General features: G+C 46.2%; 1 protein-coding gene across 4 annotated transcripts in view; it reads left to right on the top strand.

Moving 5' to 3' along the window:
• Window positions 1-19,112, top strand: part of ITGA7 (integrin subunit alpha 7) — a 259,855-nt gene that overhangs the window by 195,806 nt on the left and 44,937 nt on the right. For all 4 annotated transcript variants that reach the window (XM_069230634.1, XM_069230633.1, XM_069230636.1 and 1 more), the window contains 4 exons: window positions 583-660; window positions 1,027-1,129; window positions 2,946-3,119; window positions 14,664-14,771. In XM_069230634.1, coding sequence (XP_069086735.1) covers window positions 583-660; window positions 1,027-1,129; window positions 2,946-3,119; window positions 14,664-14,771 — 463 coding nt within the window. The remainder of the gene's footprint in view (window positions 1-582; window positions 661-1,026; window positions 1,130-2,945; window positions 3,120-14,663; window positions 14,772-19,112) is intronic.

Here is a 19,112-nt window from a genome sequence, read left to right on the forward strand (position 1 = left end):
TTTGTGGTCTTTTGATGGCTCCAGTAGACTGTGAGAGGGTGTGTTATGAAATAAATCATCATGTAATGGTTTCATTAGTTGTATGGTAGGGTTGATGTTGGCTCCAGTAAATGCATGGCTGAGAGTGGTGTCAGTAAAATGGAGGGGCTGAGCCCTGTTTGTGATGCTACTGCGAGATAAAAATGTGCCTGAAGTTCCTGAATGCTCTTGTGATGACTCCCTTAAGATGTCTCCAGGAAAAAGTTGAGTATGGTGATGACGAATCTTGTGATGGCTGCATTAAAGTGAGGGATGCTAGTTCCAGTGCCACAAGTTCATAAAGTGTTGTTTCAAGTAGAATTAAAGGAATGCTGGGGTGTATTTTTAAATGTCTTGTAATAGATCCCACTCAACTGAGGGTTTGGGTTGTGTGTGGTATAGTCTTTTAAGCAGTGTTTGTGCCCTGTTATTTATGGTCTTGAGATATGTTCAGTAGATTTGAAAAGGAAGTTTTAGTTAAGTAGCCATGAACCTGCACTTATGCCTGAGTTACGAGGAGTGATGCTGTCCATCACCTACTGACTGTTCTTTACTCTGTTACAGAATCAGCGAACAGCCCAACCTGAAGCCAGTTTTAGCCGTGGCACGGGTGGTCATCGAACTACAACTGTCTGTCACTTTGTAAGTGTTCTGCCAATCAGTTGCATTCCTCTGGGAGTTGGGGAGAGCAGGAGAATGTGGGACGCTACAGATTTATGCAGCATAATCACAAGATGTGCAACATTAGCCAGGGAATGGTGATGGCTAAATGGTGCTAAAGATAAAGAAACACACAAAGTGGAGAATGTAAGGAGCTACATGGCTATAACAGGGAACCTCAAACAGAAAGCATGATCCAAAGGAAACATTGAAATGAGAATACAAAAAAGATTGGAGGTTCTCCTGAATTGATGGAAGGTGGAATGTTGAGGGAGAGCATTCATCTGTCCCTGTTCTACTTTTCCTTAGAATAGGGTTTTCCATTCTTACCATGTCTCTTCCTTGCAGCTCTGCAAACCCAAACCGGCTCTTCTTCGGTGGCAACATTGTGGGTGAGAGCGCAATCAAGGCTGAGCAGGATGTCGGCAGCCTGATGGACCTCAATGTAACGGTGAGATTGAATACATATGAATGTGTATATGTATGAATTTATTCTGTATGGTTGATGGATGCAATCAGATCCCCTACTAGGTTAAGGTCCACTAGTCACACTAGTTGCTTTTAAGGACAGGAATTATGAGATGTATGTTACCTAGTGGGTATTTCACATTTAGACAGGTTGTATGATATGCACATATATCTGCCATCAAGAAGCACAGTTGAAAGGTATGTAATGTAATGTATGTGCAGGTAAACAGCAAGTACTTTTACCTTTGTGTACAGAACTATGTGCACGTTTTGTGCATACAGCACTATAAAACTGTGATAGGTCTGTTACGTTTAACCTTCCTAGGCTGAGGTATGAATGTGCAAGAGGTGTTATCGAGATATAAGGGTATGACTAAGAAGGATTTATATTCAGAGGTTCAGATAACAGGCAGAATGCACTACTCCCTGTATCTTCAAACATTCTGTGTTCAAAGGTACACATCTTCAGTGGCTATTTGTCATCAACAGTTCCAATACAGTGGTATCTTACACAGATGCACCGCTGATGACAATGCAACATTATGATGGTTAGTCATTGTGCATAAGGTGAAGATTGAACAGGCACGATTTGTTTGTCTGAAATGTTTCAGGATGAGGGACAGGGACAGACAGCTCAGAAGGAATTTGTGAAGTGCAACATCTTAAATATGCTACACCTCTGAGGCCCTAACTTACTAGTCGTGCAGAGAATTGTCCCTGCACAGGATACCACTCTGCCTGACTGCAACTGACCAAGTGTTCCCATACCCTCATTTACTAGTTGTTGCCCCAGTTTTATTGGCCATAAAATCCAGCCTATTAAATTGCTTAAAATCTTAGAATCTGGCAGAATACCACAAGCACAACTCAGACCCCACGCAACTCCCCCTCCTAAGGCACAGGAAAGCATGGATTGCTTCCCCCTGCCCGTCCACAGGCTGAGCTGCCCCAGACACCCTCCTATCCCACTTCCCTATCCCGCTCAAGTACCTCTACTCCCATTTACCATCTGCTGTAAGCAGGTGGTAAATGGGAGCATTAAAGCCACAGAAGTGAGAATTAAGTGCAGATGTCTACATTGTAAAACCATTTCAGCTAAGTTGTTTCCCATTCTGTGTGGATAAACACCTAATTGTGTACTACTGGTAGGGTGTTCCACACTGTACCATTAGTTATGGATGCAGGGTTTGCCCCATGCCAGGACCATGCAACTCATAATGGGGGCCCGTGTGGGAGGAATAAGTGCAGAAAACCCAAATGTGATAAGTCTTGACTGAGTCCCTTTCTTTTTCGCACAACCTCTCTTATGGAAGGTAGGGCAACATCCCTAAAAAAAACAAATGTGCAATTGTTTGATTGTGTCCCACATCAAGACACATAGGGCCTGATTACGACCTTAGCGGATAGGATACTCCATCACAAACGTGAGGGATATCCCGTCTGCCGTTTGACAAGTTCCATAGGATATAATCGAACATGTAATATGCCCGGCAGGGTTTCCCATCCACCAATGTCGTAATCAGGCCCTTAATATCTTTCATGTCTCTCTTGTTTAGACTCAAATATTCCCAACATTACTGTACTCATATTGCCACTGGATGTGGGATTTATATCACATGTCTGTTACTATTTCCTTCAACCCTCGTATTTATTAACCCCTCTCCATTATGCCCCAGTTTATGTGCCTCACTACTCCTTCGTCCCACAAGGTTTTCCTCAGAGTTTTACGCCAGTTCAGCCCTAAGATTCCTTTTCCTAATATAGTATGTCAGAGTGAAATCTTATTCTCTTCTTTATAGGTTTCCAAAAGTGGTAGGTCTCTGAAGACCCTGGGCTCAGCCTTCCTGAACCTGATGTGGCCTCATGAGATCAGCAACGGGAAATGGCTACTCTATCCAATGAGCGTCCAGCTGGAGGAGAGCCAAAGCAATGCCAAATGCACACCATCTCATGCCATCAACCCCCTTAATCTGGTAAGTCACAGAACTCAAGAAGAATTCAGGGGGTGCACCTTTTTTTTGCTATTGGGCAAACATTGATTGACAAACAGAAAAATGTAAATCAGTTCAGTCATCCCTTGTGAAATTAGGTATCTTGCAAGTTCTTCCCAGGTGGCACTGGATACCTAGTAAGGTCGTTATCAGTGGAAATGGATATTTGAGTAAAGCCTTCTTTGGTAAGATAGGATAGTTGATGGTGTCACTGGTGAAATGGGCATCAATTAATGATGTAGTTGGTAAACCCTTCCCAAGTCCTAAAATGGGACTCCTACCCTACACCAGTTCGGTATTTGGAAGGGGCCCTTTGTAGGCATCCCTTCTGAATACTGAATCCTTATGACATATATCAGTGTTTCTGATTAATACTTCTGATGATGTTTCTGATTACTACCTGCAGATTCCTCTCCTGTGGAATAATCCCATACATCCTATTGGACTCAGAAACTTCGAAGCTCTCAGATCACCTGTAGGGGGCACTGGCTTCATATTGAAGCTGGAAGTTACATCAAATGACTTAATCGAAGCCACATTGCACCCACCCATGCATAGTGAAGTAACTTACCTTTTGCATGCACCTTTGACACAAACCCGGAACTCGCTCCTCAGAGTTGTTAGTTTTCCTCACAGAAAAAAAATCCTATGTGGTACCATGTCTCCCCTTACCAGTGGTTCCCAGTCTGTGTGCAACGGCACCCCAGTGAACAGTCAAAACTAGCCAGGGGCTCCCTGAATAGATGAGGCACGAAGCACACATGATCTAAGTCTCTCCCTTACAAGGGTATCATACTACTGAAATGTGAATTCTTGTGTGTGAGAACTTTTATATTCACAACTCAGTCTAAATTTCATGGTTAGTTGGGTCTTTTTCTTTTATGTCTGAAGCAACGTTTTAATCACTTTCCTCTTTGAGAAATCTAATAAAACTATTTGAACTGGAAGACATACTAAAAAGAGGAAGAAATGCCTCTACGTGGTGCTCCTGTATTGAAATAACAAACAGCCTTTAATCTGTTGAAAATGTCATGTGAAGAAAAGGACAGAGGCGGTCATTCTGACCGCGGCGGGCGGCAGTCGCCGCCCGCCATGCGGTCACCGCCAAATGGCCGCTCTGCGGTCAGGAGACCGCGGATGCCATCCAGCGGGAAAGACCCTGCAACAAGGAAGCCGGCTCCGAATGGAGCCGGCGGAGTTGCAGGGGTGCGACGGGTGCAGTGGCCCCCCTTGCAATTTTCACTGTCTGCAAAGCAGACAGTGAAAATCTTCATGGGGCCCTGTTAGGGGGCCCCTGCACTGCCCATGCCAGTGGCATGGGCAGTGCAGGGGCCCCCAGGGGCCCCACGACACCCGTTCCCGCCATCCTGGTTCTGGCAGTGAAAACCGCCAGAAACAGGCTGGCGGGAAGGGGGTCGGAATCCCCATGGCGGCGCTGCAAGCAGCACCGCCATGGAGGATTCCCTGGGCCAGGGGAAAACCGGCGGGAAACCGCCGGTTCCCCTTTTCTGACCGCGGCTTTACCGCCGCGGTCAGAATAGCCCTGGAAGCACCGCCAGCCTGTTGGCGGTGCTTCCGCTGCACTCCGCCCTGGCGGTCAGAGACTGCCAAGGTTGGAATGAGGGCCAGAGTGTGTACATGAAAACATGACTTTGTTCGCTAACCAAAATAAACCATTAGAGCAAGTGAGGCCTGGGCCAGAAAAGCTCTGGATCAGAGAAACCGTCATGATGCAGATCTCTGTTTACTGACGTCTGACTTTTATGAATGAAGATTTCAGCCTTAGCTTCTCGCGCAAGACATAAAATAATGAATATAGGCCCTCATTCCAACCCTGGTGATCTCTGACCGCCAGGGAGGAGGGCAGCGGAAGCACCGCCAACAGGCTGGCAGTGCTTCCAGGGCTATTCTGACTGCGGCGGTAAAGCTGCGATCAGAAAAGGGGAACCAGCAGTTTCCCGTTGGTTTTCCCCTGGCCCAGGGAATCCTCCAAGCGCCGCCATGGGGATTCCGACCCCCTTCCCGCCAGCCTGTTTCTGGTGGTTTTCACCGCCAGAACCAGGATGGCGGAACGGGTGTCGTGGGGTCCCTGGAGGCCCCTGCACTGCCCATGCCACTGGCATGGGCAGTGCAGGGGCCCCCTAACAGGGCCCCATGAAGATTTTCACTGTCTGCTTTGCAGACAGTGAAAATCGTGACGGGTGCCACTGCACCCGTCGCACCCCTGCAACTCTGCCGGCTCCATTCGGAGCCGGCTTCCTTGTTGCAGGGTCTTTCCCGCTGGGCCGGCGGGCACCCTTTTGGCGGTCGCTCGCCGGCCCAGCGGGAAAGCCAGAATGGCATCCGCGGTCTCCCGCCCGCCGCGGTCAGAATGATCGCCATAGTGTCATAACATATATTATGATAAAACATGCAACTTTGAAAAAATAATCATGTGAGGTTATCTGCGCTGTATTCTGAGCTGCCCTATCCAGTACCCGCCTACCGGAAGATCCGGGTTCTGCATCATGGTTAGACTGAGCTGTGGGCAGTCCCGGGCTGTACCAGCAGAAGAGTAGCAGGTGAGGGTGGAGATGTATTGGCAGAGCTGCGCTTGAATGACACCAGAGGCCTTGCCCCCAGTTTATGATCATTCTATTCATATTCAAATTTGTAAATATGAAATCAATGTATTTTTCTATCTAGACCATTGTGAATTATTTGCAGACTGGGTATAGAAACAGAAAACTGATAAATCTCTACGAAGCGGTAACATTTTAAGCTACATGTTGTAAGTGTTCTCTTCAAGAATAAAGGAGTGAATGGTCTCTAATTGTAAAACACTTAGCTAAGGGAGTACCCAGAAAATTAAAAAAAAAACACCCCACTTGAAACATACCTTAGAAGAAGGTTGTGCTCCATCTTTAGTCTGGCTGGATTTAAAAAATGTTTAGTTTTATATTTGCTACAGAGCAGTATTGCAGGTTGAAACAGAGTGCTCATAGAATAGTGAGATTGTGATTCCTTCTGCTCCTGGAATACGGATGTACTGGGTTTATAAGATTCTATTATGAATTACACCACTACATGGGAGATAACACCCCTGAATTCGACCATATGATGTCTCCTGCCTTACTGACCTGAAGCAAAGAAAAGCACACTATCTCAGCACTAGCCTCCTAGGACTCAAGCACTATGTTCACTTTCAAATCAAAGCTGTATTACTATCTTATCGGCTAGTATGCTTTCTACAAGAATTGGTTTACCACAAGCATGTTCTAACTCCTGCTAGATAGCTTGAATGTTACAGCGCCTGCTGCAGAGTTGTACCCTGCTAGTAACATATTCTCAGGAAAGTATACCATTATGGTAGCTCAGCGGCTTAGGTTGGTGTAAAGATATTAGAGTCCTTTGCAGATTCCTCATAAGGTCACTCACCATTCTGCTGTCGTAAGACAGGCACAATTAGTACATTTACACATGGTAATACCAATAGGATTGTGCACCTCTGAAAAATGTGGCACACCCTCTTCCCTCGCTCTAATTACCAACAACAGAAAAAAGTGTCTTCTCCTCCAGCATGCTAGAGGCAATTTTTTTAAACTAAAAATTGTTTTAAGAAATTCCATATGCAGACTCCGGTACTGAAGAGTATTGTTTCTGACTTTACGGATTCCATTTTATTTTTATTAAACAACTGATATATTTTTGTTACATTCATGGATATAATACCTTCATTGGCTTCATCCCAATTATTTCTTAGGAGAAAAATGCAAGTACTCCCAAGGCCAGACTTACACCCCCACCTGCCAAAAAAAGTAACATAATGGGTGCCTCGGCCAATGAGCATTAGGTCATAGGAGCCGCAAACAGAAAAACTTTGGGAATCACTGCCTTAAACTTTTGAGCTTTAAGCTCTTCTGGGGTTGTGAGGGGCAGCTGCCTATCACTGATCCATACTCGATTGCTTTTTGGTGTCTTGGTTTGGTCTAGGACACCCAGTCATGTGAAGGCTGTTGGAGCATGCATCCGAAGGCCATAAGAGAGCAGGAGGCAAAACTCCTAATGGCACCAAGCCAGGGACGAGAAACAGAGCCCACATGGTTCCTGGTCCTGCTCAAGATCATCCTCAGTGCATTCCTGCAGTAGTATGAAAAGGAAGCACAGGATATACAAGAAACACTCCAATGGTAAGTCGCTCCAGCAATTTCTTGACTCCTGCAGGATCGTCATCCTCTGAGGTGAAGCTAGTCGGTTTGGAGCCAGCTAAACCCACTCCAAGCAGCACTGCTCCTTTGTTCCCAGAGCCATCTCCATCTCTTCAACCCATCTCGAAGTTACTGGCTCAAGCTTTTCCTGAGTTCCCAACTTCAGGTTCTGATCCAGAATTCCTTGTTTTCCATCTTTGCCAGAGCGTCAATGCCACTTGGTGCACCTTCAGGCTCTGTGGCGCTGCATGGTCTCCCAGTGTTCATGCCACTGGCCTGACACTGCTCAGCTCCACTGGCTCAGCCTTTCTTTGACCCAGCGCATCTATACGCTGTGTTGTATCTACCCGCTTCATGGCTGACCCTTTCTCTACCAACAGAACCACCATCTCCACTGCATCCACCTCCGGCGCAGGACTCAGCGACATCGGCTCCAGTCCCTGAAGTCAAGAATAACTAAGCCTGTCATCTGCAAGTAGGCTGGATACTTCCCCAGTGTTGGAAATTGACTTTCCAGCAAGACCTTCCACACCAGAGATGATGTCTTTCCACTCAGTGGTTAAGAAGGCAGTCAAGGTCTTGGAATTGCAGCTTCCGACACCGGAGTTCTAGCTTAACGTGCTCACAGACGTACTCATCCCAGCAGTTCCTACCACAGAACCTTTGCTGCCTTTCAGTGATCTCCTCCCAGATCCAGGTATAGCAACATAAGAAAGGCCCAACTCCGTTCCAGTGGTTAATAGACAGGTGGCTCGTCACTGGTGTCCTAGTCATTGCATCCTTCGCCTGAAATTTTTTAGGCATCATGTTCATCAGGATAGTCAGCTGGGACCTTTCCGACTATCCCTTTGGATATAAGCCTTGGGGAACCCTCCAACGAAAAGTGGCAGCACTAATACAAAAAAGAAACTTCCAAGTTCTGTGCCAGAGCAGGAGAGAAGTAAGGATGTTACTCCTGATACTTCTTTGTCCCCAAAAAGGACAGCTTTTTGCACTTGATCCTAGACCTCAGAGACTTGAACTTCTACCTCATCAAGGAGAAGTTGAAGATGCTGACCCTCTCTCATATGTTGCTGCATTTGGAAGTTGGAAAGTGTCACTCAACCTGCAGGATGCATACTTCCATATTCCGATCCTACAGTACTTGCACTTTGTGTTGGGTTCTATGCACTACCAGTTTGCAGTGCCTCCTTTTGGTTTGACATTAGCTCCTCGAGCCTTTCATAAGGTCATGGCAATGGTTGTGGCTCATTTGTGTCTCGCCATCTGCAGTCAGCAGTTTCTCTGCTGTGCAACCTTGTTTTTTCAATCAGCGGGCCCAAATCCCACCTATGGGCTCTCCCAATGACTCCAATTCATAGGAAATGTACTGAAACATCAGTTTTCTCTGTACTTTTCTTCCACTTCAGAGGATTGCCAACATCCGGGAAATGGTCCTTTTTTTTTTTTTTTACAGCAAGGCTCATGGGTTCCAGTTGTGAGCATCCTCAGATTCCCAAGTCTGCTAGCTTCCTACATTCTGCTAGCAAGGAATGCATGTTGGCACATGAGGCCCCTGCAGTGGTGCCTCTGCAGGCTATGGTGGCAATACAGGGGAGACTTGTCAGATCCATCATAATCTCTCCCAGCACAGTAGTGGAGGTGGCTTGTTAGGGGAACAAGGTGAACCTGATTTCCAGGATGGCCTTTGCTCCTCCTCAGTCCTCGGGTCATGACTAAAATAGTGATAGATGCTTCCACCTACTGATTTTTTGCCCCACATCCAAGGTGGGCCAGTCCAGATCATGATGGACAACATGACAGCAGTGTGGTACGTCAACAAATAAGGGAGTGGGGTCTTGTCTCCTTTGCCTGGAAGCGTTGAGGCTGTGGTCTTGGGCACACCGCTAAGGGATCTGCATTACTACCAGTCACCTGAATGTCAGAGCCAACTCGACGATCACAAGTGGCTGCCCCTGCTGGATGTAGTTCAGGACATCTTCAATTGAACTTTTCTGCCTACTTGGTAAATGCTCAATGGCAGTAGTTCTCTGCCCTCCAGTATCAGTTGTGGGTAACAGTGGGATATGCATTTCAGGTAAAGGGGAACTTTCAGTTGCACTAAGCACCTCACATACCCCTGATTCCTTAAGTTGTGAGGAAGATATACCAAGAACAGACTCAAGACACTCTCTTGAAAAGCACAAAATGCCACCTCTTCACAAGCAGGTATAAACTAAATAAGAAATCATTTTGATGTCCTAGTCAGGAATATTTGCTTATGCCTTTCCAAAGATTCTGTTGGTTCCCAGTATTTTACAGAAACCCAAACTAGTATTGTGCTGACCCATTCTGATCAACCTGTAGGATAGTGCCCCTTTTTGTCATGGTGACCCCCACTTTTTGCCACTGGTACTGATGTTTTCCGACTGATGTGCACTGGATCCCCGCTATCCTGACCCCAATGCCAGTGTTCTCTCCCTAAAGACAAGGTAAAATTGTCTAATTGTGTTACAGGTGGCACACGCTTTAGCACCCCCGCAAGTCCCTAATAAATGGTACCCCTAGTACCTACAGCATGAGTACTAAAAAGGGTCCCTAAGGGCTGCAGCATGTATTATGCCACCCCTACAGTAGGCTTATAGCCCTAAGGCAAGGTGCATTATGTTACATGTGAGCAGATATGTCCCTGTACTGTCTAGTTCAACTACTAGATGGTACTAGTGAACAGGGAAGACATCTTAAGTATATGCACTGGGCTTTAGTTATTACGAGTCTCCCAGCTACATAATGGTTTTACTGAAACCTATGGTGTCTGGTATCAAACACCTCATCTTAATAAATCCATACAGATGCCAATATTGGATTTATTATAGCATGCACCCAGTGGGCACTTTAAAGGATGCCCCAGAAACCTACTAGTCTTTTAGTGTGTTGGCTGATTAGTTTTGCCCAGCTTGCCACCACAGATGAGTTTCTGATTCCCTGTAGATGAGAGTCAGGAAACAATGCCTGCTCCGGAGAAGGTGTTATCACCTCCCTCTGCAGGGTGGTTAATAAATATGCATACCAGTGCCAGAGGCTTCAAAACCTCTGCTATCTTTGATATGCGACTCCGGCTTCCTCCAGACTCCGTTGGAGAATGCCACCCCCTGTCTAGAGGCCCAATTGGCACCAGGACAGGCAGGAAATTAGCTATGCAGTAGGCGTGTTGCATCACCAGGCTAGTCACACCCCCAAGGTGGGCTACTTGATGTGCCTCAAGACAGAAGAGTTCCAACACCTTGTTTTTGTTAGAATTAGGAACTCTGAGACAGGATTATATCTACTCCCCACAGGAAGTGGTCATATATGGGGTGTGGTCACCCCAAGGGTAAGTAGTCCAATGGCTACTATCCTACACTCTGCTTATGCCCCTAAATACAATATTTAGATGGCCCTATGACAACAGGAATTTAAATTCACCTGACTACAAGAAGAAGAGGGACTAAGAAGAGGCGATCATCGCAAGAACTGTGAACTAGCTGTGGACTTTAGCACCAAACCCTGCCTGCTCCTGTCTCAACAATTGCAAAGATCATACTCATCTTGCAGCTGTGCATCCTCCCAAAGGGTTAAAGGCCTGCTAACACTTCGCCAACTATCCAGCATCTCCCTTGGAGTGGAGGAGCTACTTCCCTGCATTAGTAGGCACCAACCACAACTGCCCAGTCCCCCATTTTGCTTACCATCCGGTCCACTGAGGGAGCAATCGCAGCAAGAGGTCAGGAGGTCAGCCCCATCGACCCATCCAGTCTTTGAGACGCTGAACCTTCCCGGAGCCTCCTTGTACCACAGCCAATTGCAAGCACCAAGGCTTGTTTGTGTTCAGTCCAGACACCACAGCTGCCAAAACGTACCTGCACATCAAGGGACTTCGAGAGAGGCCAGCTTCATGCCAGAAGTCATTATGCTGTGTTTCTTTGCCCTCTCCTGCAGGTGCAGCAAGAACTGTGAGAGCCTCAAACTCCCCAACTCAATGGACAAAACACATATGTAACCTAGCATCCCAGCATGAGTCCATTAAAACCGACAGCATCTCCATAGTCCTGAGACCCTCAAGAGCTGAGCACCCCCCATGTTGAGTTCTGCCAGACTGGTACCCACTTGCAGCCCTTTTCTTACAGGTAGTTTTTCCCATTGACTTTAGTATATAGCGTTCAAGGCTACCACCTGTGAAAGCACCTCAGCACCCGAAACCACCAGGGCAGGTAAACTTGAACTGTTGGTGCTTGCTTGGACCATGGCGCTATTGACCTTAAGTCTAGAAAAACAGTCCTGTAAGTCGTTTGCAAGTGACCCCAGGCAGTGTATGTGTCTCCCATAGAATAACATTACTGTGTTCGAAGATCATGCCTCATATCTGTGAGAGGCTCATGCCACAAATCTGACTTCTGTATTTTTAAATAACACTTACTCAAAGCGTACTTATGTGATTTTGAAGATCTTGGTGTCTAAATTATCATATAATCTATATTATTTTTCTAAATTGGTCTAGAATTTCTTCTTGAGTGTGTGTCTCATTAGCTGACTCTGTGTTCAACAAATGCTTCACACTACCCTATGATAAGCCTAAACTGCTCGCCCACAATACCACAAAGAGAGCATTTGGGAATATTAATTTAAACCCTGTAAGCCAATAAGGGTCATCTGGACTATCTGCATGGTCTACCCCAACACTGATACACTGCATAGATAGCCAGCTTCCTACACAACACAGCATGTGCCAAGCAGTTTTGGTACATGGATCTGTGCAGCCTGTTACCGTATATACCAATCCAGTTCAAAGTGTACCATTAATGTCTAATGAACAACCACAGCCAGGTGTTGCATCAAATCTCAGCTTCCCTTCACTTGACCGTCTGGGTGCTTCATACATAGAATTCAGATCTTTAAACTTAACTCCAGAGTGCCTAAGGATTCTGCGAGTAGCAAGAGCTGAATCTGCTAACAAATCTGTACTTTCAAAAAGAAAAAGCTTTGCATTTGGACAGAAGCAGAAAATCTCAATCTGCTCCAAATTAGGATGTGTTGACTTATTTACTTCATTTAGTTCATGCAGGACCATTTTACTCCTTTGCGAGGATTCACTAGGCAACTGTTATCAGGCACGTATGGTCTCCGTCAAATCCGTCTTTTCTATTTCAGCAGGATTATTAAAGAATTTATGGAGGGCTATTCAGAACATTCCCCTAGATAATCTTGTGGCGTGCTGTTTGGGAATTGAGCACAGTGTGCCCACTTGAACCTGTCCACATACCCTCACTACAGATACTCCATGGAAAATGCCTTTTCACCTGGTGAAAATTTCTGCCAGGCACATCAGAGAATTTCAGGACTTTTCAGTAAAAAACCCTTCCTGAAAATGCAGATCATGTTAAGTATCACTCCGTGCTTGGTTCCAAAAGTTCAGTCTTCATTTTATCTCAATGGAAAAGTTAATTTGCTAATGTTCTGTGTTCATACATCCACTCCAGCAGAGAGGGTGTTAGGTACCATAGGTGTGAAATAATGTCTAAAGTTTATTTATTGATAGAACAAGCATATTTCACAAATCAGACTATGGGGGTCATTAGGACCCCGGCGGTGAGTGTTAATGTGGCGGTATGACCGCCAACAGTCTGGCGGTAGATATCGCCACATTATGAGATTGGCGGGTTGACTCTAGCCAAGCCGCCACTTCTCCAATCATCCTGCCATTTAGGTATGAGCCGCCGGGCCAGATATGTGTACCTCCAGCCCGGCGGCTGGCATAGTACCACCGGCGGCATTATGAGCCTGCCTACCACCATGGTTTTAGTGGCGGTAGCGATGCCACAAAAACCATGACAGTGGGCCCTACCGGTGAAAGGGAATTCCTTCCCTGTCGCCCGTAGGCGGCTCCCCCACCCTCCAACACTCACCTAACACCCCCCACCCCTCCATCCAAACACTCTCTTCGATCCTCAGACACACACCCCCAACCTCCCAAACACACACACACCCGCAGACACACACCACACATACACCCACTTACTCACATTGGCATACACGCATTCATACACACACTGGCATACACACATTCATACACGCATACATCCAGACATGCTCACACACATTCTTACAACAATCACACTGACATGCAGACACACACTCACTTCACCATTCTTACACGCATTCAGTCACACGCATACAACCATGCAAACAACACAACACACACAGGTGCATTCACACACACACATTCATGCACACAACCAGACACACACACACACAACACCCCCTTCCCCTGTCGGAAACCCAACTTACCTTGAGAAAGGAGGTCTTCCAGCAGGAAATGGGAAGGGGCGCTGCTACCGCCAGCAGCGCCCATCAGCAGGACACCACCAGGTCGTATGAATTGTCATAATACCGCTGGTGGCATTCTACTGGTGTGGCAGTGCTGGTGGTAGCAGCGCCAGCTTACCACTGTCTACCACCATGAACACTGCCGGATTTCCGCCCTTTTTGTGGTGGAAGTCAGGCAGTGCTCATAATATGGTGGGGGGATGGTAGCCACGGTGGAGGTATTTTGGCGGCCTTCACCACGGAGGTAGGCAGTTTTTGCCGCAGATGTCATAATGAGCACCTGTATCTTTGTATCATTTGGGAATGCAAATAAGGGCTGCCCCATTTCTAAGTAAGGTATTTCTTGTTGTGTTCTGTCATGTATTCATTTCTGCCATTCAAAAGATGGCAGACCAAAATGTGGGTACTTACTGTTTAGTGTTTCTCACTTTTTCACTTTTCAGTACAAGACATCCATTTCCTAAAGTATAAGTTTAAAAGTATTTATTGTAACACATTGCCTTTTCACCTTTGGATTCAAATGTTTTAACTAAATCCTTGTCTGATAACTTAGATCTTCATTCATCAGTGTTAGAACACGGCTAATATTAGTATTGCTGTGCAATACTTCAGTGCTTATCTCATGAAAGGTTTGCGGCGTCCCTGATAATACATACATGTGTTTACATAGTGTGTGTGTGTGTGTGGGCCAGCACCTGTGTTTAGTTGCCCAACTGACTGAAGCATTGCTTTGTCCTCAAAGGTTTGCATTTGTTTGTGTGATGCTAAGTGTGTGTGTGTGCGTGAATCTGCATATGTGTGTCTGTGTGTGTTTGAGGTGCTATATATGTGTGTCTGTATGTGTGTGCCTACAAGTATTTTGATGACCAGATTACCAAAGCCTTTATCTATCTCATTTAGTGTCAATCACTGACTGACCAAAGAATTGTTGTGTGCCGTAAACTTAAGGGCGGGTACTGAATGTAGTCTAAGCCTCCTCTCCTTTCCCCTCCAACAGACCTCCTCATCCACTTCAAGATCACGGCGAGACGTTGGGAAAGCTGAGACTGATTCTGGAGCCCACTGGCCCATTGCATACTCGTCAAGAAGGAAAGAGCTGACTCTGGTGAGTTCTTGAGTAATCTGGGGATTCTTATCACCTAGACAGACATAGCATATGCACAGACGGTGCATAGGTGATACAATGTTATTTAAAAGGGCTAGGTGTGACATCCGGAACCACTTATACCTGCTGTCATGACCTGTAGGTTTTTGTGGTGTCATAATCAATCATAAAAGCATGCCTGCAGCCTTCTTGGTGTCATATAATCAGTCATAAAACATCCCTATAGTCATGCCAACCCATAGATTTCTACTGATGATGCTGTCTAAGTTTCCAGAAAGCTGAAAAAGTGAGCTAAGGATCATGTCTCTTTAATTTCAACACATTTAGTAACACATGTAGTGACTGTGAAACCATGAGGTATACTTCTGCCAGGTAAATTAAGAAAATAATGTTGTTCACACACTAGGGAGTAAACAACAAATCTATACAATAGTGCATTCATATAGTCAAAATGCCCGCACTAGTCTCCTGGACAGCCCATCCCTCCATCAAGTTCAGCATCCACGTCCTGGTCCAGCACACATACCCCACCACCAGACCAGCCTGCCGAAACTGGATCAGCAGCACTGACAATGACTTAGAAACAGCTTTCAACATGCACCGCCTGAGCACAATAACAGCCTTCCAATAGCTACCAAGAATTTTAACAAATGGATCACATTCTGCGCCTACTCCCTGCCCCCCCTCGAACACAATAATACAACAAAATCTAGACCCCAGGCCAGTTGGTACACAGAGAAACTCAGACCAATGAAAAACCATTGAAAACAACTGGAGCACAAATGGAAAATGAGCCAGGACAATGTAGGCAGGAGAACATTCAAACCCTCCTTGATCCATAAATGATCTGGACCACCAAGTGTTCCAGCACCAACAGAGGAAAGAAATTATCATTGTGAAGAAGTTCATCTCAGCAGTGGCTTCCTCTAACTCGATCACCCCTTCACAGGAACAAAAATCTCTCTCAATTCTTCAGCAACAGAATTACCACCATTTACAGTAACCTCAACCCACAACCATACTTGACAGACCTCGACAAACACCTCACGATTTTATCCAAGGAGCCAATGTTAACTACATGCCCGTTATCACCCCAGAAAAAGCTGCTGCCACCATGAAGTCCATTTACTCATGGGAACCTTTCGGACCCATGCCCATACCATGACGACTCCATAGGATTGCAACCCATCAGAGTCATGTTCACATTCGTTCTGAATGCCTCCTTCACTTCTGTGACCTTCACATATGCTTGGAAACATTCAACTGCACTCCAATTTCTGAAAAAAACCTCCACTGACCTTTCAACCCTCCCCATTACAGACCGATCTCCCTGCTACCATTTCCGGCTAAGGTCTTAGAGAAAATCAGCATATGCCTTACCAAATACCTCAATGACTACCAACTCCTAAACACCACTTTGTCTTGTTTCAGATACAACCATAGCACTAAAACTACCCTCATTGTTGCCATGGATGACATCTGCATGACTGGACAGAAGAGACGTGGTGGCCCTCATCCTCCTGGACCTCTCCGCAGCATTTGACACAGTCTCTCACACCATCTTTGTCCAACCTCTACATGACTTTGGAATTCAAGATCATGCATCCCATTGGCTCTGCTCCTTCCTGGCTGGAAGGACCCAGTTAGTCTGGCACCATACACCTCGGATGCCCGCAAGCTCATCTACAGAGTTCTGCAAGGATCGTCCCTGTGCCCAACCCTCTTCAATGCATTCATGATCCCTCTAGCCAGCCTCATCCACTCTCACAACATCAACGTCCTCGCCTACAACACACAGCTCATTCCTTCCTTAATGGACAATATGCCCAGTACCCAGATCAAGAATTATGCTTGCATGACTGAAAGCACCCACTTGATGAAGACCAGCTTTCTGAAGCTGAACATCAACAAGGCCAAAATCATGATATTCAGGAAGAGCACTTTACTGTGGAACTCCATCCTGGGGGCAAACATAGCTAGGACTAACATTCACACATATCACCCACTCCAGAACCTCCGGCTAGTCAGCAATCTTAACACTACCACCCAAGTCAGTGTTATTGTCGCCCCATGCTTCCATGCTCTGAAGATGCTAAGAAGGATTTTCAAAAGTCTTCTAATCCCTGCCCAGAAAACAACCACACATGGCCTTGTCACAGACAGCCTGGACTATGGGAACACCCTGCATGCCGGTATCAACAAAAAACTCACCCTAAGGGTGCAGACCATTTAAAACCCATAAACGAGAATCACCTTCAACCTCTCATGCCGTACTCATATCACACCACACCTGAAAGAGCTTCACTAGCTCCCCATACACAAATGAACACAACTGATACTCCTCACCCATACATTCAAGGAACTAAATGACAATGGGCCTGCATACCTCAACAATTGCATCTGCTTTCACAAACCTTCCGATAACTCCGCTCGTCTGACTCCTACATCGCTCTTAAAACATGGAACCACAAGCCACTACACATAAGAACCTCCTCTTCACTTCTTGAATCCTGGAAGAAGCTGAAGACCTACCTTAATGAGTAGTCCCACTAGACCCTATTTTTGTCTAGACTCACACCTGTCTGGCGCCATGATACCCTCCCAGGTGATAGTACACTTTACAAATCTCCATAACATACCAAATAGCTAACTATGACCTAACCTTTACCAATCCAGAGATGACCTCATTAGTCAGTTATGAGGCTACCGTGTTTAAAAAATGTATGCCAAGTTGTGCATGTGTTTTCATAGTATTTGTGGCTGTAGATACATATGCTGTTCATACTCCTGCCATCTAGTGGTAGGCTCTGACATCTGCAGCTTGTTTTTCTTCGAAGAAGTCTTTTGAGCTACGAGGCACAGTTGGCAATGCCTTTGGGCACAGGCTGCATTGTTAGATTGTTTTTTCCCACCATTGGGTTCGGCGCCTAATAAAGTCGGCGCCTAATAAAGTTTACCGTCAGACCGACTCAACCTCTCCACACTTGTGTCATGGAAAAACATTTAATGGATCTTCGATCCCACTTATTGTCGTTGATGACAATCTACAATGGGACTCAGCTTGGCACTGTTTTTCTAGGCCTATCAGTTGTCATCTGGTGCCCTGTCAACAGGAATGACAGGTCAGTGATGGAGAGGACACCCTCCCAATACTGCCTCCAGTGCCAATCCAAATTCCCTTGGACTGACCACCATCAATTCCGCAAAATCCCCCAAGAACCATGAGACCTTGGGCCAGACACGCCTCACCTTCCGACTGAAGAAGACCCTTCAAGTGGAGGTGGGCACATCGTTGAATGCAGTGACGAGAAGCCAATGACACCCCAACATCTTTGGAGAGCCAGTGTCGAGATGGAGGAAGAAGCAGACCACTGAGGTGCCTAGCTAGCCCAATCCACTTCGTAGGTGAGCTTGCTATCTGAATACGAGAGAGAACAGCATCAAAACCCATAGCTTCAACAACACCTTAAGACTTTAACTGTGAGTATGACCACCACCCACTCACAACCCAATGCCATCCAGAGAGCCGGCGACAGACACAGCCCCACCCCAGGTGGGGCTGGTTTTCAAGCCCAGGGACTCAACACTAGGCTGTTAGGCTGCCACTGCCTTTGGACCATGGGTCAGCACCAATAGAAGCCTTCAGAGCTGATAGCTCTCCACTCTTCACCCACAGTGGTCCCACATAAACTGCAGCCACCATCGGAGCAAACGGATTTGTCAACTCTGGCACAGACGACGAAACCTACACTGGAACTCAACATCTGCAACAAAGGCCTCAAAGACCCACTTGGTGGCGAATGCTCCTTCCATGGCTGGCTCCGACGACTTGGAGTAATGTATTCTTCTTTGGAAGACTAGTAGGATGCTTGCCAAAAGCATCTGCTATCCACCCACAAACTGGGAGAATCTTAACCAAGCTGCCACTGAAGAGGCAACAGGCTCTTCCAAGGAAGAGGAAGTTACCTTTTGAGAAGCAAATTGCCTTGGAATCTCCACTTCTTTGAAAGCAGAGGAAATATAACTACAGGTACACTAGCCCCCTCCCACCCTCCTCGATCTCCTCCTCCTTCTCCCTCACCACCACCATATGTTCAACCCTCTTCCAACTTCACCATAGTGTTCACCACACACTTCCTATGGGGAGGGCAGCCCGCAGCATTCAGCTGAACACTACAATGTTCCTTATGACCTTGAACCCAGAGTTGACCCGAGGGACAACTATGATGTTGATCCACCAGGTGATCAGTACCCAGCAAAACTTTCACTCCTGATGGCACCACCTCATAACATGAGATCATACATAGAGCCTTGTTGAAACACTTTGTAAGTCACAATATA

The sequence above is a fragment of the Pleurodeles waltl genome, chromosome 4_2 (assembly GCF_031143425.1).
Source record: "Pleurodeles waltl isolate 20211129_DDA chromosome 4_2, aPleWal1.hap1.20221129, whole genome shotgun sequence".
In the NCBI taxonomy this organism is placed as follows: Eukaryota; Metazoa; Chordata; class Amphibia; order Caudata; family Salamandridae; genus Pleurodeles; species Pleurodeles waltl.